This window comes from Chinchilla lanigera, unplaced genomic scaffold, assembly GCF_000276665.1.
Source record: "Chinchilla lanigera isolate Chin_1 unplaced genomic scaffold, ChiLan1.0 scaffold00007, whole genome shotgun sequence".
NCBI lineage: Eukaryota > Metazoa > Chordata > Mammalia > Rodentia > Chinchillidae > Chinchilla > Chinchilla lanigera.
Window position 1 is genome coordinate 31012277 of NW_004955408.1, and position 26824 is coordinate 31039100.

Here is a 26824-nt window from a genome sequence, read left to right on the forward strand (position 1 = left end):
GTTATGCCTTTTTCTTTATAACTTCACACTATTTTCATTTTATCGGGTTCACTTTGGTATTAATATAGTTTACATAGTATTAAAAATTAAGGGTGAAATCCAAATCTAGATACAGAGGCTTACTTAATTGTACTTACAAAAATTTCAGCACCCTATAAGATCATCTTTTAAAATTATTTTCATTAGTACATGTTTGCAGCATGTAGTGATAACATGTAATGTGGGAAATTTGTATATAACACATCTTAGTTCTTTACCTGTCTCCTTCCCTTCCCATCCTCCTCTGCTCTCTCCTTTCTTATTCCTCTCCCCATCCGCAAAGGCTCTATTTCTATTTTTTTCTTCAATTCTTTTTTTTTTTATTCCTTTCTCCCTTCTTTCCTCCACCTCCCTCCATTTCTTTTTCCCCTTCCAATCTGAAGATCTCCCTACTTCCTGTTCCCCATCCTTTATTTTGCTCCTTATTTGTGTTTTGGATTTCTCATATAAGAGAAACCATGCAATATTTAAACTCCCGTATCTGATTTAAACAGTTTTTAACTTCCAAAATGCTTTGAATTCTACTTTATATTGACTATTTTTATTATATAATAATTGGCATTAGATAAAGTTAAATACTAATTCATTTTATAAAGATACTATGAAAGCAAAAAAGATACTGTGATTGTTAATTGATTAAATATACTACATACAGGGGTAAGTTTTATATGGTATGTTTTGGAAAAAATAAGCATTTGCCAGCTTACAGTATGGATGCAAGAATATGCCAGACCCTTTGTGTAAGTGATGTAGTAATTTAAGTACTAACAGAGCTAAAACTTTTTTTTTTGGTGCCAGAAATTGAACTCAGGACCTTGCACTTAGCAGGCAGGCACTGTGCCACTGAGCTGTCCCGGGCCCCCTGAGCTATATCCTGGGCCATAAGGCTCTTTACTGACTTACTGGCTTTAGGATGAGGATCTCTCTGTAACATGACCTACAGCGTCTGGCTCCTCCCTCCTCTTGGCCTGACTTTCTCCACATGCCAGTCTCTGCCTTTCACCGGCTCTCTCAGTTCCTCAAACTGCTTCGCACCCTCCAGTCACGAAGCATCTGCACCTTCTACCTGGCTTTCCCTTTCTCCCTGCACCTTGTTAATACCACTTCATCCTGGAAGCCTCCTGGATACTTGGCCCATGCCCTGCTCCTAAGTCAGGTTCCTGTTGTGCGTGCACGCAGCACTCTGTGGTTGTTCTTTGCAGCATTTACCGCTGTGTTACTGTGTGTACTTGATGGATTGTTACCAGTTGATTCCACTGCGGTGTAAACTCCATGAGTACAGAAACCACTGTTGCTTTTTGCTGACTGTTATATCCCCAGCATCTAGCATGCTAGTTATAATGAACAGAGAAGACATTTTCCTTCACTACTTTCTTTTTCAAACTTGTTCCCCATATACTTTCCCGTGTCTTAAATTTATTTCTTAGATGTGAATTAAACTAAAAAGAATATGAAAAAAAGAATATGAAATGCTTTTATCTTCCAATTTGGGATATTTTTAATAACAAAAACTTAAATATCTTCACCTGTTAATCAATCAGAATGCACTTTCATATCCTTTTACTGTATTTAGAGGCTGGCCCTGTGTGTCTGTTTTCAGCACCGGGCCACCGTCTCTCACGTGAACTCTGGGGCAGGCATCTCAGACTCACCTCAGTGTTTCTTGCTCTCAGGAGAGAGCGCACTACATTAGTCAGTGCTCAATGTGTGGTAGTGGCACCAAGTCCACTGGGCAAAAAAAAAAAAACAATTTCTAGGAGACAGAGTTACTGTCTTGCAGATTGTATTATTTATGCCTTATGATTTCAGGAAGGTGCAGAAGCAGCAAATAACAGGAAACCTGAAGTCTGATCACAGTAACAGAATCACAAACAAGAAACGGCTTAACTGAAATGAGTTGAGAGTCAAAGTACTGGCGCAGATATGGCAGAGTTAAGCCTCTGCTATTGCTTTAACGTAACTTAGTGGAGGTGAGGTGGGAGAGCACTGTATTTACACGCAGAGTAAGGTGACAAAATGCCAGTGGTGCTTGCACTAGGAGGTAAAGGATGAAAGAGAGAGGGATGAGAGAGGAGCAGCCACGGAGTTTCTCCTTGTAGCCTGCTAGCACAGAGAGAAGCAGCACCCTTGGTCTCTTCACCCAGGACAAGAAGTTTGGCTTTCAGTGGAGCTTTTCTGCGGCCTAGTAGTTGAACCCAGTGAATTAAGAACTTCAGTGAATCTCAGAGCAAAACTCAGAGTAATCCACGTTCATTAACTCATGTTAAGCCCCTCATTACTGGTTGCTGTCATTACTGGGTGATATATGGAAGAGCAAGTATTTTTAAGACAGCCCAAAATGAGAAAATAAAGGATATGTTTAATGCTTTACCTAATAAAAGATGCCCATGTAACCAGAGGTCTATGAGAAGTTACTCGGTACTGTTACTTCTCTATCAGGCGAATTTTATAATATTTCAACTAAAGCTGAATACTTGGTATCTGAACCAGAAGGTAAGGGGGAAAAAAACCCCACTTACATAATACAGCAGAGGGCGCTGAATTCCGGTTCTTCCTGAGAAAGTCCTTTGGTCTAAAGTTTGTGTTTCCATTGAACACACAGGAATGCTAAGCAGAAAGCAATGCTCTTGCTGTACTTTGGGGAAGCTTTTCATTGCAGGTAATGAGCTTGGCTTTTTGAAACAATATACATAACCGATTTCTTTTTACTTCCTGAATCCCCAATTCAGAAGGTTATGTGGAAGGCGAAGTTTCCATTTCACTGTTCAGATATGTTGGGCCTCTTTTAAAATTGCCTTTAAAGCTTTTGTGCTGTTTTCTGTTTTGTGTCTTCAATGGGAGCATAGCCTTTATCTTTTGAAAGGCAATTTAATTTCTAGAAATAACCTAAAATAACTGGGGTGCCAAGTAAATAAATAAGGATGACCACTATATCAGATAGTGCGGGATATAGTTTTTTTCCTAACCAAAAAATAAATTCTTAGCTTTCTAGTCTTACATATTATGACACAGCAGAGAATATATCTAGCCGGATATAAGACAGTGTTAGTTTTCTCAACTATTTAAGATTCAGCATTAACTCTTCTTGCTGGCCACCTACATAGAAATCCTGTTGCTTATGTAACATTATTTGTAACAGTTGTCATGAAATCACCCTCAACGGCAAAACTACAGCACTGATAGTAACTTAAGTCTTCCTGTGTGATTCTTCCCTGTCCAGGCCTGGGGTAACTAATTTCGTCATTTTCTTGCTTTCTGTTTAATTTTATTACTTTTGTGTGTGTTCTTAGAAATGTTGTATTGATTTCAGTTGTTTTGACTTTATTAAAAAAGTATTGGGCCTTGGGCTGGGCGTTTAGCTCAGCGGCAAAGCACCTGCCTGGCAAGCACAAGGTCGTAAGTTTGATTCCTAGTACCGGAAGAAAAAAAAGTATCAGGCTTTATGTGATTTGCTTTACTTTTCCTAAATTTAAAATTAATGTATTTGTGTAATTCATACATTTTGTTATGTTTAGCAGAGGTTCATTTATTATGACTGCTGTACAATATTGCATCCCATAACTATAATAAATTTTAAAATCTTTTACTTTTAATGGGCATTTGGATTATTCCAAATTTTGCTATGACAAATAGTGATATCATGAACATTCTTATACATAGGCCTGGGTATACAAATGCAGTGATTTCTTCTATTGAAGCCTTGCCTTTTTTTTTTTTTGGACCAGAAATCGAACTCAGGACCTTGAGCTTGCCAGACAGGCGCTGTGCCACTGAGCTATATCCCCAGTTTCTTCAATTATAAAATTCAGTTCTCTTTTCTGTTAACATTTCTTCTCCTAAAAATGAAATTCTACTGGAGTTTTGTACATTTCAAAAGAATTTAAGCAAAAATTCATAAAGTTTCCACAGTGATTAATTTATCTTATTCATTTCTTATTGACTAAAATCTCTAAGGATCCAGAATTATTTCTGGTCCTTTGAATATTTTTATGCTCTTATTTCCTCTCAGTACTTGTTATCAACATAACCAAAGCAGAATAATAATATGCAGTGATATATAGAAATAAGTAGCTATGATTATCTATATCTAGTTGGCTAGATGAGCCCAACTGACCCAGTTCTGTGAGATTATTCAGATTGTCCTCCTTCTTTTTCTAGTACTCTCAGAAATGCATAAATATGTTTTCTTTCTGTACTATGTTATCATTCATTACCTAGGAAACTAGTTATTTTTACAGAATGTGAATGGAAGGACCAGAAAATTCTTTCTTATCCATATGAGCAGCTCTCCTTGCAATTTGAGGATACTGCTCAAGATCTTTTATTACCTTGACCTAAAAGAAGGTTCCAATTTATTTGACTGTTGAGTGTGTACTACTTTACCTAGAATTATGAGCTACCCTTCATTCCCGTGCTGTAAAAGATATTCAGACTCTTTCGTACTTGCAGGCAGAAAGGAGGCTAGTTTCAGAGGTGTCAGAAGTACAGTCTGGACCTGCTTCGATTCACTTGTTTATTTACCCTAGGTCTTTAGGAGTTAGAAATCAAAAACATAAAACTAGTATAGGTGACAGAAAAAAGTCTAAAAGCCCCACAATGCTAGTTCACACCCAGACATCAAAATGACAGTGAGTCAAAATCAAAATTCATCTTTCTTGCATTTATTTTGTTTCTGTTTCAACACAAGTTTCTTCAGATGTAGGACATGCACCAAAGTTTTTAAAAAGATGGCTTTTTATTGGTAAGATCTGGTCATCTTCTGCTCACAGGTATACTGTGGGGTCACTCAAGTCACAGTTTTCGATGTGCACATGTGACTGTATGCCAGGATAAACTTTCTGCAATGGCAGCAGAGTTCCAAGTTTCTCTCCCTTCTTGATGGGACCTTTATACTTAATTGGCTTAATGTAGAAAATTTTGACACAGAAACCTAGAAGAAAGTAAGTATAATTTTTCATTACCTGGGCCTCGAGTAGCCTTGATCCAGAAAATTGAAACATACTTGTAAAAACAGATGATAGCAAGTTGAATGACCTCAGGAAAGAAAATTGCAGAATCCTATTAAAAAGGAAAGCTAAACTGAACATGGTGGTGCATGCCCGTGTCCCAGCTCCTCGAGAGACTGAAGCAGAAGAATTGCTTGAGCACAGGTTCAAGACCAGCGTGAGTAACATATTAAAACCTCTTCTAAAAAAGAAAAGTTGAAAATTACAAGATACCAAAGGGAGAATAGATCAAGTAAAAATTAAATAGAGGGACTGAGAATAGTAGCAGGAAAACATTAAGTTGTGGAAAATCGATCAAGAACAGTGTCAACTCCAAGACATATTCTAGTACAGCTACTTTAAAAATAAAGAAAAATGGAAAATAATAAGTACAAAAATACAAACTTTCCTAAATAGCAAAAGAATTTTTTTTTAAAAAAAAGCCAAATAGAGACAATTAGTATAATGCAATAATAGTAAGATAATATGACAGTGTTGGAACCAAATATATGAGTCATATCTATAAATGTGAATAGTTTTAATTTGTCTCTTTAAAATTTTCCAGTTGACTTGAAAAGCAAAGCCCAATTCTACGCTGTATGGAATAAAACATAATGATTGAAAAGGCTAAAAATACAACTAGATAATGATTTGCCAAGCAAATGGAAACAACAAGAAAGCAAGTATTCTCATCCTGTTGCTAGACCATGGAATTCAGGCCAAAAAGCATTGAAACAAAATGGAACATATAATGGCAACTGGCTCCATTCACAAGCATGATAGTTACAGTTCTCCGTGCACTAAACAACGTTAACATAAAACAGAAACTACAGGAGATACAAGAAGAAATAGAAACCCACTAATAAAGGAAGAGTAACATACTACTGTCGGTGCAGAGAGGGCAAGTGAGCAAAGGCAAAGACAAAGGTGCTGACATGCGCTGTCCACAATGGTAGCTACAAGCTACGCGTGGCTATTTAGCACTTTGGCAACCAAGATGAGGTTCAGGGTAAAATTCACAGTACATTTTGAAGACAGTATAGAAAATGTAAAATGTCTCAATTTTTATATTAGATTGAAATAATATTTTAAGGGTATTGGGTTCCACACATTTCTTTTTACTTCTCTCATAAGGCTACTAGGAAATGTTAAATCGTGTATATTGTTTATATTTAAGAAACTCAGTAAGTTAGGTCTCATGAAAATGTATTAACAAATGTGTAGGACCTCAACACTGAAAACTACTAGTACAACAACTACCAATATAACAATGAAGGAAGACCTAACAAAAAAACAAAGGATGTAAGATGTCCATTGATTGGAGGACTCATTACTTTAAAGATCACAGCTCTTGTCAGTTTGATCTATATATTCACTACAAAGCCAACCAAAGACCCAGCTGGATTTTTGTGGAAGTTGGCAAACTGGTTCTATAGTCTACTTGGAAGTGGAAATGACCAGGAATTGCAAAGGAAATGTGAAAAAAATTTTGAAAAACTTTTACCAGATATCAATATGTATATTAAAGCTATTGTAATTACAACACTGGAAGCACACAGATTGACAAATTGAGGAAACACAATACAGAAACAGATCCACAGATGCTCAGATCCTGATTTATGACAAAAAAATGCAGAGCAGTAGAGAAAAAGTCTTGTCATGTTAATGTTGCGGAGTCAAATAAAGATCATATAGATATAAATATGAAAGGAGAAATAAATCTTGAAAAAAACCTAAGAAAATACAGTCTTTTCAAAAGTGTCAAACATCTTTAAAAAATGTTAACAAAAAATTATTACTAAATTTTATCACATTAAAAATAAAAATTTCTATTAAAAATACACCATTAAGTGAAATGGCAGGCCACAAAGTGAGAGAAAAATTATATACCTGAGACAAAGGACTCATATCCAGAATAAATAGCTTTCATATATCAATAAAAAGTACAATCCAATAAAAAATGGGATATTTGAGTGGCTGTATTACAGAGGACATCCACATTATTAATAGCTTTATTAACCATAATAAGATCCATGACACACACATCAGAGTGGCCGAAATGAAAAAGTAAATAGGTGGGCGTGGTGCTGCACACCTGTAATCCCAACACTTGGGAGGATGAGGCCAAAGTACCACTGTGAGCCAAGGCCAGCCTGGGCTACATATAGTAATGAGCTCAAGGCCAGCCTGAATTATGTAGCAAGACCCTGTCTCAAAAAAACAAAACAAAAAGAGAAAAATAGAGAACACCAAGCATTGTGTATGGAGCAACTAGGGTTCAGACACACATGAGAGGAGTGTGAATTGGTACAACTACTTTGGAAACTGTGTGCCACTATCTTCTATAGCTGAGTATCCCACATTGCAGCAGAAAATGCCAAACCCCTCTCCCCGCTAGCCAGTATACTTCAGTTTGCTAGTTGCCCAGGTAACAGTTCCTGTTCCAGTTCTGGTTGCTTCTGTCTCCTAGAAATGGCTGGTTGCTGTGATGCATAGCTGGTCACTATGATGCACATTGTACAAACCAATCCCCAACTGACAAGCCATTCTGCCTCTGAACTCCCTGCTTACTTATCCCATATAAGCCCTAGACCACCAGAAATCAGGGTCTGATATTCTGGGAATGGTCCCAATCAGTGCCTGTCCACATAAATAAATCTGCCTTTGGATCCTGGGTGTTGTGTCAGTGTTTCTGCTTGCCGCTGCCCCATGCACAGCAATTCTACTCCTCCAGCATTGTACCAGGTGCTCAGCGTGTTGTCCTAGTTGTGCACTCTGTGACAGGGGAACTGCCATGGGTAGATGTGAGAATGTACGGGGCTCATGGTGAAGAGGACCCCAGTGAAAAACTCCATAGGTCAGCTACTCCTAAAGCCCCTCGTCTGACTGGTGGACCATGGGGGTGCTTTGAAAGGTCTCTTTGTGGATGGTTAGAAGTAAAACTTACAGAATACATTTTTGACTGTATGGAAAGATCTTTCCTTAGTGGGACTCAGTCTCTCTTTTGTTCATGGACTCTGGGACTGACCTGGCTGAAGTCTAGGAACTGGGTCAGGGCTGTGACCCATTATTGTGATGATTAAAATGAGAATTTTTTTTCAGTACTTGGATTGAACCCACGGCCTTTGCACTGAGCTAGATTCCCAACCCTTTTTAATACTTTATTTTGAGATAGCATCTCATTCTGTCATTTGAGATGGGCTTGAACTTGTGATCCTCTTGCCTCATAAGTAAGGATTCTGTTTATGAGATGGAGAGCATTTTCACTTATAAAAAGCTAGTGAGCGAGGCTAGGGGTTTAGCTCAGTGGCACAGTGCCTGCCTGTGCACAATGTCGTGAGTTTGATTCCCGGTACCGGAAACCAGCCCCCCCCCCCGCAAAAAAAAAGAAAGCTAGTGAGGCTTTAGTAGGTTATACATCAATTCTGTTCAAGGGTCACCATGATTAGCCAGTGCCACAACTCTCTGAAGTCCACAAGAATCTCATTAGTACTTCACTTTTTGCCCACTGCATGCCCACTCTAATTCTGTCCTTGACTATTAAATGCTACCACTTCAGAGAGCCCAGTTTAATAGCACCGGAATTTGTGCTTTTGGGGAGTATAGAAAACACCAAGTAGCTCCTCAAGGACATGGGTTTCTTCATAGCCTCTGGGCCCATTCCCAATGGGAAAATATATATTTAATGAATATATACATATATACATTAAAATACACAAGGAACAGTTTCACAATCACCTAAAACTGAAAACTACCCAATTATCTGTCCAAAGAAAAATAGATGAATATGTGAAAGTATATGCATATGCATATATGGGATGTTATACATTAAAAAGTGAATGTAGCCTGATGTAGTGGTGCTTGCCTGTAATCCCAGCACTCGGGAGGCTGAGGCAGGAGGATTGCCTCAAATTCCAGGCCAGCCTAGGTTACATAGTGAGTTCAGGGTCAGCCTTGAGCTCCATAGCAAGACCCTGTCTCAATAAATAAATCAATAAACCCAATACCTGGAGTACCAGGAAATCTGTTTTACCTAAAGCATAGAGGCCTTTGGAACTAGTTCACATTTAACTCTTGCAAAAACGACAATATTTTGCAAATTCTCAGACTTTTGATGAATGAAAGTGTCTCTGTTCTGTCTAATATTGCTGAAACTGATTTTTGTTTATAGATTTTTTTTAAACAAAACTACATGGACAACAGGAAGGACACCTTCAGTCAGCTATAGAGCTTGGTGAGTTGTGTGCACAAAGCAGAAGCTTCTAGGGGAAGTGGTAGAACATCTTTGAAAATGCATCAGTGATTTTTGCCTGGTATAGTCCTTTACGCTCTAAGTTGTATCATTTTGAAAGAAGTACAAAACTTGTACGTATGAAAACTACATTGAATCAGGTAAGCACCAGCATCCCAGGAGGTGTCTCAGATCTGTATAGCCACCTCTCTTACCTCTTCCAGAGAGCCGAACACCATTATTGATGGCATTTTTATTTTTATAAGGTTTCTCCTGGCCCACAATCATTCCGGTGAACGGCGCATACACAGTAGATCCATCAGAGCACAGAATGTCCACGCCTTGGTGAGACCTCTGATTTCTAGGATGTAAATAGTAACAAGCAGATTGAAGAGCTGCCTTGGGGGATTTTACTGCCGAGAATGTGTTGCTAGCCCACTGTTCTACCCCAGAGTATCACAAAATGAAGCTGCCAAACATTTGGGATTTTGCAGGATTCCTCACTAAGCTTAGTCCAAGTTTAACCACTCTCTGTGGGAAGTAATGACTGTGCTGTAAAGATTAAAGCATTTGAACTACTACTTGGTATGTGGTAAGCCTTAAACAAAGATCAGTTATTACTTTTATATGGCATTTTGGGGAAATGAGACAGTACAATTAAGTAAAATTTTTCGCTATTGGAATCTTGATCTCTTCAAAACCATTTTGAAATGAATTGCCTTTTTATGAGAACCTATCATGAAAGTATCACATACCACCCTAGCATCTTATTTTTCTCTCAGTGAAAGTCACTGTAAACATCATTTACTGCATATGGTACTTAGTACAGTGAGTGATACCTCCTAGGTTTATTAAACTGGGTGCAGCACAAATGCAAAATCATTGCAGATTGTGAGGTTTCTTAAGTTTATCTCTAACAACCCCTGAGTTCTGGCTTTTTACAGCTGCCACCAAGCCCGCTCCAACCAGGCTCTTCTGCCTTCTCACAGGACAGTGTGGACCAATCAGACTCACAAAGATTGGTTAGAGTTAGGTGGAAAGTGCCATCCATTGGGTCTAAATAAGCCAAGAAGGTATTGTGTGAATCAAGTGTACAAACCATAGAACGTGATACTAATTGAGTCTCAATTTTAGCAATTCAGGTCCCATCTCATAGTCCTGTTTCAGGCTATTTAAAGTTGTTTTATAAGTAATAGCTGTAAGTGACAGATCCACTCTAATTAGGGTGGATATCAGCCTCTAACACTCCAATCCAAAAGGCTAGGACAGTAGCAGCATGATTGGTCGGAAGAAGACCCAAAACTTGAATTCAACTGTAGCTTTCACCATCTCCAGCCCTGTGCTTGACAGGACCCTTAACCCTTTGGCATTAATTCTAATTTCTCATCTATAAAATGCAACAGTAGTGTCTGATTTTCACCTTTGGGAAGCCAAGTGAGCTAAGTCAATGTATGAAGATGTTGAGAGAGAAAACAGTGTTCATCTGTTCCCTTTCTTCCCCTTAGTTTGTGATCTGTCCCCCATTCAGAGTCCATACTTAAAGCAGAGTTCTTAGAAGTCATTCCAAAGACAATAGTGTTACACATATCTCTGGGACAAAAACATAGGGCAATAGAGAGTGAGGGCACTAAGAAAGGAAGTAAGAAGCCAAGGAGGTTGATGGTCGGTTGGTTGTGAAACCCCATACCTCTGAGTAGAGTACTGTCCACAGCCATGTCTGTCACATGTCCGGATCTCATTGGAAGACTTGCCAGCACATATATTGGCCCATGGCCCAGCCAGTGCTATAAGAGGAGAAACATGAGAGCCTTAGGTATCGTCATTAGTCTCCAGGAGATCCTGAGAAATCTATTTTCACTGTAGTTTCCTTCTAGTTTTCTGTAGTTTATTGGGAGGTCTTACAGAATTTTGTATTGTAGTTCACATGTAAAATTGGCTTTTTCCCTGGCTAAGAAATTCTATTATTTGTTTATAAGCATTAGCTTCTATCATTAATTATACTTTCTTTCAGATTATCCATTAATAAATGGTGTAATTCGAGCTTTTCAAATTTTCTCAGCTCATTACCCAGCATAGGGACCACTATGTTTAGGTTAAACAAATACAAACAGCACAGCTCAAAAAAATAGGAATTACAAAATACCTTTGAAATGCCTTGTGGTTAGTTCTAATAGGCAAATCCAAATAAATGTTTGAATTAAAGGCAAAACATACAACCAGCCAAGTTTATTCAACACTAAATTTCATGTTTACAGATATAGAAGAGGAAGATTCTAGAAGTACATGTAATTCAAAATGTCAAACCATATAAATCTAAGGTGAGGTCAGAAGAGGAGGGGGAGGGAAACAATTATATTCACTAAAAAATTCACTAAAAAATTATGAAGCAATAAAACAGAAGAGGGGACTCTCATTGTACACTATGCAAACTTTAAGTACAACTTTCCTCTTTAATATTGTCAATTGTTTCTTTAATTGATAAATTGTCGGTTGAACTGAATTCCTGATTACCAGTGTTAACATTCAAAGATAGAGTTAACAAACTCAACATATTACTTTTAAGCAAACTAACTAAAAAAGCAAAAACAAGAGGCTACTAATTCGATGACTGATTTTATTTAATGACATTTTACTTTCCACTAATATAGAACAGCTACAGAATATGACCATAAGCCATATTTAATATAACATGGGTATCAAAGTCTTCCACCATGGAGCCAAGCTTCAAATCAGCATAATACCATCAAATATAATCAAATGTAATGCCACCACTTTGGGAATTACTTATTTTTGAGAACTGAAGCATATATTCAGCAATGTATTGATCTATTTGTTTTTCTTTCCTGCTATGACCATTACATTAGGGGAACATTCCTTTTGTCCTAATCCATATGAGCTTTTGCATCAGTAATTTTCTAAAATTATTATACAATTTGTTTTTCATTTTCTAGTTTTGCTCCAATTAAATCCCAGACCATGATAGACTTTTCTCAAAGTCTTCCCACTCCACTTTTATATCTTCCTCATTAAAGAACCAAAACATTCAAGGTAGAAATGATTGAGAAATGTCACCCAGTACCATATATCCTTCCAATCCCACCTGTGATAATTAATACACAAGTTTCTGTTGTAATTGTGCAACTAATGATTTTAAAGTCTACCCCTGAAATTTTTTTTTTTTTTTTTTTACATTAGCCAAGATTCTAAAATTGTACTTTTGACTTACCCATGGAAATCAAAGCAGCCAAAAAGAGGGCTCTTGTGAGGAACATCTGGTTTTTTGCTTTCCTTATGTTTCTGCCTTTAACTAGAATTGTCACCACACTCTTTGAAGAATATTGAAGTTTGAATGAATATTTTCTGGCTATTTAGCCTTTGAATTTGATAGCTCTCATTTCTTTAACTTAGTGCAAGATGCAGAGAGTGTAAGAGAATGGAACAAGTCAAATCCTAATAGTCCATGGAATTTGACTCACATGTAAGACTGATGTAAAAGCCTTTGATCTGAAGAAGCCAATTTTATTGGAAATACTGACTAAATATTAACAGAAAACGATAAGGTGAGGTAGAGATTAATGGTCTTTGGGGTTGTAGTTGGCAGGAGAATATGCATGTAAAAATGGCATATTAAGTACTGTCAGTAGAACTTTTGTTCAGTCCTTGGGTGGCATATAGTTCAGAAGAGAATTGACCATAAATAATGTATGATCTTCCATAACGTACTCTTCCATTTAACTCTTAAATTTTTTATTTTCAATTCAGTTACATATCATGTGTGCAACATTTGTAGATAATTTTAACATTTTGAAAAAAATTATTTATTTTGATCATGATTTTTAAATGTTCATTTGTAATGGTGAAAAATTAACACCCATGGTACAGTGAAGTGTAACAGTTTAAATGAGGACTGTCCACACCTATTATCACAGGTTTGTAAATATACTATTGAATAGAAAGTGACTTTTAGAATGGTATTTATAGTATTATATCATATATTTAAATCTTGAAAATAAAGTGTTATATGAATATTGTATATACAGTAAATATATAAAAATATACAAGGGCTTACTTTAGAATACTGGTTACTTCTGGAGAAGGGAGAAATAGAGCTGTGGAGATATACAGAGCACTTAAACTCTAGAATATTTTATTTTTTAAAAAAGGATCAAAAGCAAATATATAAAAATATTAATTTGTTAATCATTGAGATAGATCATCGATGTTAAATTCTGTACATTTCTATATACTTAAATTTTCTGTATATTTCCATATATATTAGTGAGTCCTTTGTATTTCTAATTTTAGATGAGCACCCACATTTAAGTAATTTGCCTATGATATAAAATCAGCATTAAAAATCAATAGCTTTTTCATACACTGACACTGAACTAGCTGAGAAATAAATCAGCAAAACAGTTTCATTCATAACAGCTTCAAAATAAACAAAACACCTAGAGATCAGCCTAACCAAGGAGGTGAAGAACTATGGTGAAAATTACTAAACACTGAAGAAAGAAATCGAAGACCCTAGAAGGCGGAAGAACCACTATGTTCATGGATGGGCAAAAATATTGTTAAAATAGTTATATAACCAAAAGCATTCTACAGGTTCAGTGCAATCACCATCAAAATTTTGATGACATTCTTGTGAAGAATATCTAATTTTGTCAGTTAGAAAAAATTATAAAAATCATATAGAAATACAAAGGACAAGAGTATCCAAAGCAGCCCTAAGCAAAAGAACAAGGCTGGAAGCATCACAACACCCAGTTTCAAATTATACAACTAAGCCACAGTAACAAAGACAGGATGGTACTGGCACAAAAAATATAGAAATATAGACCAGTGGAATAGAATACAAGATACAGAAACAAACCATTGCAATGACAGCCATCTGACTCTTGACAAAGGAGCTAAAAATATATGTGGGAGGAAAGACAGCCACTTCAGCAAATTGTGCTTGGAAAATTGGATATCCATAAGCCAAAAATTGAAATTATATTTCTGTTTCTTACTGTGTACAAAAATCAATTCAAAATAGTTCAAAGACCTAGGTATAAGATTTGAAACTTTGAAACTACTAAAGGAAAACACAGGGGCAACACTTGAAGCCATAGATATGGGCAAAGAGTTCCTGAATGGAAACTCCAAGAGTACAAGAAATATTAGCAAGATTCAACAAATGGGACTACATCAAGTTAAAAAGTTTCTGCACAGCAAGGGAAACAACAGAGAGAAGAGATAGGCTTCAGAATGGCAGAAAAATTCTTTGCCAGCTACTCTTCCGACAGAGGACAAATACTAAGACTATATGACAAACTAAAAACACTTAATGCCAATAGCCTCACCAATAAATGGGCAAATAAATTGAACAGACATTTCTCAAAAGAGGAAGTTCAAATGACAAGTAAGTACATGGAAAAATGTTCATCATCTTATCCTTTAGGGAAATGCAAATGAAAACTACACTGAGATTCCATCTCACCCCAATAAGAATGGCTAGCATCAAGAATACAAAAATGAAAAATAAAGGCTGGCAAGGATGCAGAGAAATAAAACGAACCCTTCCACATTGTTGAAGGGGTGTGCAAATTAGTACAGCAACTGTGGAAGTCAGTATGGACATGCATCAAAAAAACTAAAACTAGAACTACCATGTGACCCAGATACACCACTCCTTGGTATATAATTAAAGGAGTTAAAGTCAGCGTGCTATAGGGATACCAGTATACCCATTTATTATGACACAATTCACAATAGTGACATGGAACCAGCCAAGGTGTACGTCAATGGATAAATGGATAATGAAGAGTACATGAATATTATTCAGCCACAAAGAAGAGTGAAATTATGTCATTTGTGTGAAAATGGATGGAACTAGAGATCACTGTGAGAAGTGAAATAAGCCAGATACAGAAGGACAAGTATCACGTTTCCTCTAATATATGGGATCTAAAAAAAAAAAAAAAAAAAAAATGACATGAAAGAAAGGAAAGAGGAAGGAAAAACAGGGAGAAAGGGTGTGAGCGAGGGTAGCAGGAGGATGGATATAGTAAAAATACATGCATTGAAATCCAGCATTTTGTAAAATTAATACCCACTAATAAAAATATACATTTAAAATATTGGCAATAGCTTCAGGACATGAGGATTGTGGCCCATATCTTTATATTTTCTGCACCCACACCCCTGCCTTGTCTCATCAGGGCCAGAGGGGATTTTCTCAAGCCTTGATTTTGGTTTGTTGATGTGGCTTTGAGCAAGAAAACAAGGCAGAGGTGATAATGCCTTATTATAGCCTGGGCCCTGCACAGCCTGTGGGGCCTTTGTCTTTGCACTCACCTTCTTCTGTTCTGACATCTGCCCAGGATCTTATTTCCAGACTAATCTGCCCTGGGAAGAAAACGAAAGTTCTGAGGAGCAGCACCACCCCAGGGGCACCCAGCTCAGCACACCCTCAGAGATGTGAGCAGTAAGAGGTGGTCACGTGAAGCCATGGAACCTGGGTTTGATATATTATGCAGTGATAAATAAACTATGCCAATTAGACTGTATATTAATTTAGACTTCACAAACAACCCTTCAAGGAGGCACGCAGGGTATGTAGAGTGCAGAATCCCAATGCACTGAATTTATTAAAGAATGGAGATGGACTGAAAAAGAACAATTTGGAATAAAACAGGAGATTTTAAAATAAGACACCAAGGTATACAGTATATAATATATACCAAAAGTGCTACTTCAGACCATAAGGAGGAAACGGCAACCATACGTAATATTGAGACCACATCTGGCAAGAAATAAAATCTTGATCCATGCATCTAAGTGAGCCAAATGCGTATGCAAAGAATGGGGGGGAGGCAGAGAGGGAAGCAGGAAAGGAGAGAGAGACAAAGAGAAGGAATCAAGGGCAGAGAGGGGGAAACTGTAAATTATGAAATTCACGTATTATGAACGATTTTTAATGGTCTTAGAATAGGTTTGGACCTTCCAAGTATGTCCAGAGCCCCAGAGACTATGAAGGAAACATTGGCTAGTGCATTTTTATAGCAATAAACTAACCTCTACATAACAGTACCCTAATCTGAGTTAAAAGACAAGAATCTGAGGAAAATATAACACATATGACATCACGGGGAAGGGCTCATTTCCCTAATATACTGAGAAGTCTTAAAAAGTAAAAGATGTAAACAAGCTGATACAAAAATATGCAGAAGATGCCCCAGACTTTCATAAAAAAGTAAGTACAACTTACCAATATGCATTTGGGAATTTGTTCCATTGCACCCATAATTAAGATTTTGTGTACAGGACCCTAGGTTCAATCCCCAATACCCCCTCACACACAGTAAACCAGACTGAGTATTTCTTTTCACCTATTACATTGGCCAAACAAGGGTATGTGGACACAGGCACACTGAAAATATAAGTTTAACCTTTTTAGAGGACAATTTGGCAACACCCTTCACTGTTTTAAAAGCACAAATCCTTTGCTCCAGCAATTTTATTGCTTTTCTACTGTGGCCTGTTTTCCTGCCTTCAGTATTAACCTTTTCCCATCTATCTTTCTCTCTGAAGTCAGAGCAGTCCTCGAATCTGCAGATGAGATGGCAGAGTATTGTTTTCATGAAATAGGGTCTAGGCAAGTGTCATCAATGGTGAAAAGCTGATGGGGATCTTTATAATGAATGGATCAGGCTGCAACAGCTAGTCAATCTTCCCATTGCAGGGGGCATTGTGTGCTTCCTGGTAAAATACACTATGCTGCCTATAAATATGCTCGTCAGAAACTGAGCTCTGATGAAGGCTTTAGCTCTACCTATCCATCTGGAGGAACTTCAGGGTATAAGCAGGTGAAATGATAGCATGGGAATTCAGTCAGCTAAATGTAGACTATAGAAAATTCTGAGGGTAAAGAACTTGGTTTCTTCCACAGATTCTGAGGAAAAGAAAAAAGAGAGAGGGGAATTTGGATTTTAAAAGACTGATGAGACTGATCGATAAAATGCATTGTATAGACCTTGTTCGGACTGTGACTCAAGCAAATCAGAGAGAGAAATCTTAACACTATTTAACACCTTTTGATGATATTAGGAATTATGTATAATTTTAAGCAGAATGCATAATGATTTTTGTAGCCTTGAGCCTTTAGAAATACATACTGAAATATTTATAAGTGTAAAATCACCATGTCTCATATTTACTTCAAAATAATCCAGGAGTCTGGAAGGTGGGGAGCATATAGATTAAACATTATTGGCCGTGGCCTGGTAATTACTGAAGGTAGGTGATGGGTCCATAGGAGATTGTTATAAATTTCTCTCATTTTTTCTTATTGAAGTCCATGTTCCAATTATTGATATTAAGACTAACTTCTGTTGATAATTTTCTTATTGGTTTTTAAGAAGTAGCTATATTGTTTTGTTTATATAAGTACTGCATTCTTATTACAAAAATTACCCCAAAATGCAAAAGAAAAATATCCACTAACATTTGGGTACATGTGCATATTTCTTGTTTTCCTTTGACTTGTCTCTATTGTCAATAATGTCAGTATTTTATTAAGTTGTAGTATATCCAAACCGAGCATAGTAAAATGCAAAAAAAGACTAAAATTTTTTAAAAGAATACTAGAAGTTAAAGTATTAGACATGTCTGCAAGCTTCAGTTTGGAACATTTACATACAACCATTTTGGTTTACTTAGTTAAGTAGTTTAATAGTTAAGAGGGTATGGTAATCAGCATCTTTGATTTTCAGTATCTCTGATCTTTGATTCGACCTGTAGCTTGGAAGATGGAGATGAAGGGGACAGTGTGGTTTGTAAAGAGTTGCTGGCCTGGGTGACCTGACGGAGGCACCCTGCTCCCTTGCTCTCTCCTCCTCCTGGGGTTCTCTGGAAGAACCTACTGACTTAGTAACCATTTGCTTTCAGAGACCTGAAAGAAGGCCAGATCCACTGTACTAAAGTCTGAGTAATCAAGATGAGAGAGAAAAAGACATCACATGTGGATGTTTTGGCTAGTGGGAAAATTAGCTTAGTGATGAGTCTCTGCTTAGTATCTTCCATCTCTGATTAGAAAACATGTAAATCATCCGTTGTACCTGCCCCATCCTACCCCCCACCTCTTCACACACGCTGTGCTGACAGAGAATAGAAATAATTGCAAGCATGAGAGATTAGTCATCACCACTTCGGGAGATGAAATATGCAAGGGAGATTTGATGACAAAAATAATTTCACTATATTGAAATGAATCATTTCTAAGTTTTCTAATGTATGAGATGAATGACTTATCCTAGAAGCTAAAGAAATATTTTCCAGAAAAAGCCATTTCCTTTTCCGTTGAAGCATAATGGGTGGGGCAAGTTGCAGTCCTTATACCAGAGTGAATCTTAGGTCTGATTTACTTTAAATGTGGTCGTAAATTACTGAAGGTGAAAACACTCCATCTCCTTATGAAACCTCATGTGCAATGCAACTTTGTATGCCGTCTAATGCAGCCTTTCTAGGTTGGAGGGACATTGCCCAAGTCTTCTAGATATGCTCCTGAGAGAGAAGTATCTAAATCTAGATAATGCAGATCACATGCCATGACTTTCCTCCTGTGTCCAAAGCAGAACCATGCTAGTTGAGCATGACAATCTGTCAAATTCCGTGTGAACATATCCCCAGCATCTTCCCCAGCACAGAATCTTTCTCAACATTAATGTGCTGAGGTTAACATATGGCTTAAAATCTACCGGTGATTCTTGGTAGAGGTGAATTGACCTCAATCCAGAATCTGACTCAGTTTCTCGGTGTCCCAGTCTCAGATTCAGTGATAACCATTCAATTCATTAACTTACTGGGACCAAATAACAGAGAAAGGAAGAGAGAGAGAGGGAGATGTGGGGGAGGTATGGAGGGGGAAGGGAGGGAGGCAAGACCGAGAGAAGTGGAAAGGACAGTGGGAAGGACGGAGGAAGGAAGAGAGGGTTTTCAGCGGAGATGGATCCCATGTAATGGAATATACTTTCTTCCTGGCATTGCAATCCTTAACGAAGTGTTTCAGTGAGTGTGGAATAAGAACAAACAACAGTGAAAAATTTTAAGAGTTTTTGAGCTGGTTTTTCCAACCAGCTTTGTGGTCCTCAATGAAATCAATTTCCCCTTCCATGAAGAAATGAATACAAAATGCTTCTATTAAAGGGACCCTGTCTTAGTTACTTTTCTCTCTTTGCTGAGACAAAATACCTGACAACCAAAATTAAGGAGAAAAGGTTTACTTAGCTCACGGTTTGTGGAGGTTTCAGTCAGTAATCAGCTAGCTCCAAGGCAGGGTGACGGGGCACAGGCGCAACAGTTCAAGGTGGCAGAAGATAGCAAAAGCAACAAGAGCAAAGGTGGGTGGCGGGGGGGGGGGCAAGCCTCTTTTCCTCCCTTATACGGTATGGTGGCTACGCTCCCACACCATCTCAGTGCCCTCCTCTTCCACAAGCATAGGATGTTTGCAAAGTGGGGACCCTGCCCTCTGCCTAGTTAAACTTCTAAACTTCTCAAGTTGACACCACCTATCAACCATTAGGGACCCATAACCCTCTTCCCTCTTAGTTTCCTCGTATGCTCCCTAGGCCTATGTTGTTGTGCGGTGAGTGTCTGGGGCAAGCTCCATAACACAAGCAGCGCCGGGATGACTCAGATAAATGTACTTACTTGGGGTCTTCATGTTTCTTTAGGATTTGGGGAATGGGGCAAGAGGAAAAGGAGGAATGTGCACAGAGTCTTGCAGTCATTATCAGTCCAAAATGTTTTCTTCCTCCGGAAATGGAAAATGATAAATATCAGCAGTCGCTCCTCATTCTCCACTTCCCCTAGCCTCTGGGAACTACTAACCTACCTTTGCTCTCTTTGGACTTGCTTATTCTAGACATTTTGTAGGAGTGGAATTACGCGATATTTGTCCTTTTGTGTCTGGCCGCTTCCACTTAGCATATTTTTTTCCAAAGGTCATCCATATTGTAGCATGTGTCAGTACTTTATTCCTTTTTCTGATTGGATAATAGTCCACTGAATGGATGCACCACACTTTGCCTGCCCATGTGTCAGTTGTTATACATTTGTGTTGCCTCCACTTTTTTTTTTTTTTTTTTTTTTTTTTTTTTTTTTTTTTTTGCTATTGTGAATAACACTGCCAGGAAAATTCATGTACAAGTTTTGGTGTGAATATTCATTTTCAGCTCATGAGTATATACTCAGCAGTGGAATTGCTGACATATATGACAATGCTATGTTGAATGCTTTGAGGGACTGTCAAATCATTTTTCAAAGTGGCCATGTCACTCTACATTTGTATCAGCTATGTGTGAAAGTTCCAGTTTATCCACATGCCCCTCAAGATTGTTATTAGCTGTCTTTGTAATTATAGCAATTCCAGTAGGCATGAAGCGGTGTTTTATTATGGCTTTAAAATTTCTCTGGTGATTAATGATTTTGAGCATCTTTTTATGTGTTCATTGACTGTTCTTCTTTGGAAAAAATGTCACCTCAAATCCTTTGCCTAGTTTTTATTTGGGTTATGTATCTTTTTATTGTGAATTATGAGTTTTTAATATATTCTGGATACTAGACTTTTGTCATTTATATAATTTGCAAATATTTTGCCCCATTATATAGATTGTCTCTTTGCTTTCTTGATAGTGTCTTTTAAGGCACAGAAATCTTTAATTTCAATGAAGTTTAATGTATTTATTCTTCCCTTTAACTATTTATAATTTAAATGTCATATTTAAAAAAACATTATCATAAATCAAATTAAACATTTCCTCCTTTAAAAAAAGAAACCATCATCTAATTCAAGCTCATGAGAGATTTTTTAGTTTTACTTAAGTATACGTGATATACAAAAAAGGATGTATTTAATATATGCATTCCAAAGAGTTTGGTTATTAATACACATGATGCCATCACCAGAATCAAGGTACTAAACATAACCATCACCTCCAAAAATTTCCTGATATTCTTTTATGTGTGAGATTTTATTTTATATTCTGCTTCTTGTGTGGTAAGAACACAATATGATATCTATCTTAACATATTTTAAAATGTACAATGCCATATTATTAACTCTAGGTACTGTGTTGTAAGATATACCTCTAGAACTGTTTCCTCCTGCGTGACTGAAACTTGTATCCGTTGAACAATTGCCTATGTCCAATTCATTCTAACCCGTGGCAGCCACCATTCTATTCCTTTCTACTGAGTCTATTTTAAATAGCTCATCACAGTGGAATCATGTAATATCTGTCCTTCTGTGACTGGCTTATTTTATGAGATGTAATGTCTTCTAGGTTCATCCATGCTGTTACAAATGGTAGGATTTTCTTATTTTGAAAGCTGAATAATATTCCATTATATGTGTGTATACTGTACTTTATTCACGTGTGTTTATCCACACTTTAGTCAATGGTGATGGGCATTTGGGTTGTTTCCATATCTTGGCTATTGTGAATAATGTTGCAATGAATATGGGGATGCAGATATTCTTTGATATTCTGATTTAAGTTCCTTCTGATATATACTCAGGAATGGGATTACTAAATTACATGAGAGTTATATTTTAAATTTCTTGAGGTGCCTTCATACTGTTTTCCACAGTGCTTGAACGATTCTATACGTGTGTGCACATACATCCAGCCTATTCAGAAAGTGTAGGTGTCAGTCAGTGCTGTATATAGAGGTAGAATGTACATAAGTATGTATGTGGAACGTAAATGTTTGAAGATATCAATATGTAATACAACAAGCACTGTTAATTTCCTACCACTTTTTTTGTAACTCTGTATTGTTTGTACTGTTCTTTTGCTATTTTGTAAAAGGTTGTCTGTCCGTTAATGTTTTCCTCCTTTTGTTTTTAAAATAAAAAAAAGAACATAAATGTTTTACTTCTTTCTATCCACTGTGTGCTAAGGGTGGAAGATCAAAATGAGGATGTTACCTCTCACAACTTGTTAAATTACAGTGTCCACATTTACAGCTTCAATTATTAATATTTACCTGAAGTTGCTTTCAAGAACAACTTGTTGATTGACTTTGCACTAAATGACTTTGCCTCTGGCATGCTTTTTCAGCCATAATTTACATAAAACAGACTAATATCACTCTCATCGGTAATATTTAGATTACGTGTAAACTCACCCAATAAAGCGTTCCTTTATCCCATCCTACAACTATGCAATCAAGGAAGACTCTATGCCTAGTGGTTATTTAAATCCATTCTTTTTAAGTGAGAGTCTTGAATGTTTTAAAATCCTGCCTGAGGATTTTTTATGGGAACAGATGATTTGAGTGTAAGATTCCAGAATGTGCTAAGCCCCAGTCTAAAGACACCCTCCACTCTGTAAAACCCTCACCGAATCACAGTGGGCACATTTCCTCACTCCGTTTCACCATCTGCTAGTACTTTGACCAACAGAAAGTAAACAGCTCAGAGCTACCTAGGGAAGCACAGACCTGGATTACCCCAAGCCATGGTAAACAGATGTGTTTGGTCCACTGAGCTTTGAACCTTGAAATTACACCACACACAGACATGGTCGGTGTGTTGCCAGAGGTTACAACACACACATTCTTGGCCCTGTTGTTCTGACTGACTCAGAACAGCTGAACATCTTACACTGAGTGATAACTCAGCTATGATAATGGAAGAAATGATGTTAGCTGGTGGTTCAGGCCTTAAAATGCCTCTCTTGTTACTGATACTGCCTAAAAAAGGACACTGACAAAGAAGAAGGGTTTTCACAGTTGGTTACATTACCGCTTCCCTGCGTAACAGCTTGGCCATCACGCATTCAGTAGTACGTGTGGGACCCTGAGCTCAGCACAAGGAGAAAATGAAGATGACTGCGGGGACAAACAGCCAAGGAGGACCGAGTACCTGGGAGGGAGCAGCGCAGAGGGGAGAAGACAGCGAGTGCGAACTCAGAAAGGAGAGAGGAGGAGAGGGTGTTTGCTGTCACAGCGAGCTCAGCCTGTGAAGCATTTCCGAGAGCCCTGGAAATCCAGCCTAATTCCCCATTGGCCTGTTTCCAGCACAGAGATGGAGTTTCTGAAATTTATTTGACTCTAGGGAGATCTGGAATGGCTCCAGGAATATTTCTGTTGGATACTCTGAGAGACGGGAGGGAAGCAATCATTGGACATTAGAAAAACTTTTGTGCAAATACTAGATACGTGCATGTTTTCAAATTTAGTTTGAAAGTTTGCTTTGAAATTTTCGTGAGAAGTTGTATTACAGATATGAAAAATCCTTTCTGTTATTTCAAGATAAGAGACTTGGTTGGACCTGGTGTACATAAAAGAGACAGACTGTGACCTGCAAAGTGGACCATCCTATCTGAAATGAGTCTTACCCAGACAATGTTGTAAACACTATGTTTACAGGGAAAATGTGACGTTTCTACCTGGAGGCATCTTCTGTGATTCCAACTTCAACTCCTTTCTTTTGGACATGAAGTTTTCTCTCTGCAGTTAACAAGAGAGCTCATCTGTGTTAGTCACAATTCTCTGGAGAAACAGTCCAATGGGGGGAGATATGTAGGTAGATGATAGGTAGATAGATAGATAGATAGATAGATAGATAGATAGATAGATAGATAGGTAGATGATAGATAGATGATAGATACATAATAGAAAGAAAGAAAGAAAGAGAAAAAAGGAAAAGAAAGAAAGAGGAAAGGAAGGAAAAAGAAAGAAGGAAAGGGAGAGATTTACATAGAGGGTTTTTTAGTTATGTTTTGTTTTTGAGAGAGGTCTAGTTATGTAACTCAGGCTCACCTTGAACTACAATGTAGCCCAGACTGACCTCAGACTTGCAGTGATCCTCCTGCTTCAGCTTCCCAAGTGCTGGGATTGCAGGTATGCACTGCCATGCCTGGCAAGATAGAAGATTTTAAAGAATTAGCTCATGCAATTGTGAGGACACCCAAGTCCAAACTGTGCAAGGCAAGCTGACAGGATGAAGACCCAAGGAAGCACAGATTCTGCATCTTGAGATTCAAAAAAAATCTGGAGGTAGAATTCTCTTTCTCTAAGGCCCTCCATTTTTTTTCCTTCTTATGATCTTCAGCTGATTAAACAAGGCCCACTCATATGGTGAAGGTTAATCTGCTTACTCAAAGTTAGTTGATTTGAATGTTAATCTCACCTTCACTGTTATTGAGGGGGCATAATTGAAGATTGGGCCCAGGTCCTTTACACTGAGCTACGTCCCTACCTTTTTTTACATTTGTCTGCATTGAGACAGGTTCTTCCTAAATCACTAAAATACACAGGTTGAACTTCAACTTGTGACCCTTCTGCCTCAGCTTCCCAGAGTCTGGAGATTAAATGTGTAGGCCACCAAGTCTCACTCAGAGCCACATTTAAGCTGGCGTTTGCTTGAATATCAGGGCACCATGACCAAGCCAAGTTGAAATAAAATTTCAAGACCTAAAATTAACCATCGCATGATTCTGGTACTTTTACTTCAAGAGCAAGAATGTAACTGTGTCCTTTGACTTTGAGGGCTGAACTAGAACAGCAGAACTTGGCACAGTGTGGCAGCCTGTGGCTGTGGCCCCTTCCCAGAACTTCAAGCAATTTCTTTTTTTGGTTTAATTTATTTATTTAATTTATATTCCTAATTACAATCTCCTTAAAATCTTTCCTTATGTTGTGTTCAGTTTAACACTTTTGAAGAAGCACTAGAGGAAAAACAAGACACAATAAAAATGATCAAGCCAGGGAAGCATCCCTTCTTTCCACATTTATGAGCATGTTTTCATTCTGCAAGCACTCTCCTTATGTCCTTGTATTCTACCAGCGCCAAGCCATACAGAAACAGAACGGCTCTCGGAGAAAATCAAAGAGTGGGTGGTGTGCTAAAGCAAGCAGAGAGAATCCCACCAGGGATTCAGCTTGGCCCAAGGCCCTGTATTTTCAATAACAAATAGCAGAAGCTCTTCCTACATATCATTTAAGAGCACTCTTAGTTGAAAGAGGGATTTCTTTTCCATGATTCTGAAACAAAAATCTCCTGTTAAGTGGATTGGTGCTTTTGTTGATCAATATCAAATATTTTCGAACATTTCTTCATTGTCTATAGTTCCAAAACTTGTAAAAGAAAAGCAGTGGAAAACGCTGCCTTGCCAACATGAAAAGATTACACTTAAATGCTCCATTTAACGAGTCAGGGGACCCCACTGCTTGCTGTATTTCTTTTAAGAAAACAAAGCACCTTTTTGTTGCTACTTTTACTGCCTCGTTTGTTCCTGCTCCTTGCTTGTGCCAAAGCTGAAGCTCAGACAAGTGACAACTGTTTGACCTTGACCCTTGGGAACTATTCATCTACATCCATGCTCTTGGCTCCAAGGAACATCTCTGGGTGATTTCTAACTCCCGGTCTCTGCATCTGACTGTGTATGATATAGGTTTCTTTATGTTTCATTCACCTAACGCATAGAAGAAAAGCACAGAATACCCAAAGCACTCTCTTCTGTCAAAGATTGCAAATAGGAGAGTCAGGACCCGAGGAAGTGACCTTGGAGAGTGATGGGGGTTGGGGACACAAAAGGACAATAAGCAACACTCAAACAACATTTTCAGCTGGGAATAAGGTACGTCGGGAAGCTCACCAAGAATGCCTTCAACCTTCTGAGTCAAGTAGAAGATGTGAGAGAGATAAGGAAATGACTATGAGCTGGGGATTAAACATAGTTTGCATTACCCATTGCAGGTGATAAATGGAGAATGAATTAAAGAATTGCCAAGGGCTCTGGGCACCAGGAGAGCAGGCTCTCTGTGTCCCTCTTTAGCAATGCCTGGCCATTCCAGTAAGGGCAGAGAAAGGGAGCACATTAGCTAAGGTACGGGGTTAACAATTTGCCCATGAGATCTAGGCTAGGTAGAGAGGCACAAAAAAGGCAGCTAAAGGCAGCTGGGTCAGGCATGACGGCAAATGCCTGTAACCCAAGCACTTGTGAGGGCTGAGGCAGGAGGGTCACCATGAGTTCAAGGCCAACCTGGTTACATAGCAAGAATCCATCTCAAAAAGTGGGAGAGGTCTTAGCTATGGTCACAGTGAGATGAACCATGGTCGCATTGCTCTGAATCCCTTTTTTCTTTCAGAGAGCTGTGGTCCTTCCTGCATCCTGGGTTCTGGAGTCCCACTGCTCTGCCACTTTCTTTCCTTCCTTTCCTTCTACCGAGGCCCTTCTGTTCTCTCCATGCCATTCTCCTGCCATTTCTAGGGTTGTCAGTGCTCCCTCTCCAAACCTGTTTAGAACCTTTTTATGAGGCACTTAAATTATTTCAGAACTATTGTCTTATATTGTATCCTTTGTATAGATCTCATTTACTGGTCAAAATGAAACCTTGAAGATAAGAACAGGGTTATACCTCCCAAATTCAAAGACCTAATCCAAAAATGGGCATCTGAGATGAATACATATTTCTTAGCTGAAGAAATACAAATGCCAAATAAATATATGAAGAAATGTTCAACATCATTGGTCATTTGAGAGATGCAAATTAAAACAACACTGAGATTCCA

The 26824-nt window shown here is 37.9% G+C and overlaps 1 protein-coding gene across 2 annotated transcripts in view; it reads right to left on the reverse strand.

Moving 5' to 3' along the window:
• Positions 1-4678: 4678 nt before the first annotated feature.
• The window catches only part of Lect2 (leukocyte cell-derived chemotaxin 2), a 52044-nt gene continuing 29898 nt past the window's right edge, over positions 4679-26824 (reverse strand). Inside the window, exons 1-4 of one of the 2 annotated variants that reach the window (XM_005376494.1) lie at positions 12482-12742; positions 10943-11039; positions 9471-9616; positions 4679-4969 (exon numbers count right to left, since the gene is read on the reverse strand). In XM_005376494.1, the coding sequence (XP_005376551.1) occupies positions 4803-4969; positions 9471-9616; positions 10943-11039; positions 12482-12527 (456 nt within the window). In that variant the 5' untranslated portion in view covers positions 12528-12742 and the 3' untranslated portion in view covers positions 4679-4802. Of the gene's footprint in view, positions 4970-9470; positions 9617-10942; positions 11040-12481; positions 12743-26824 lie in introns of those variants that run through there. The other variant, XM_013506809.1, reaches the window with a different exon arrangement.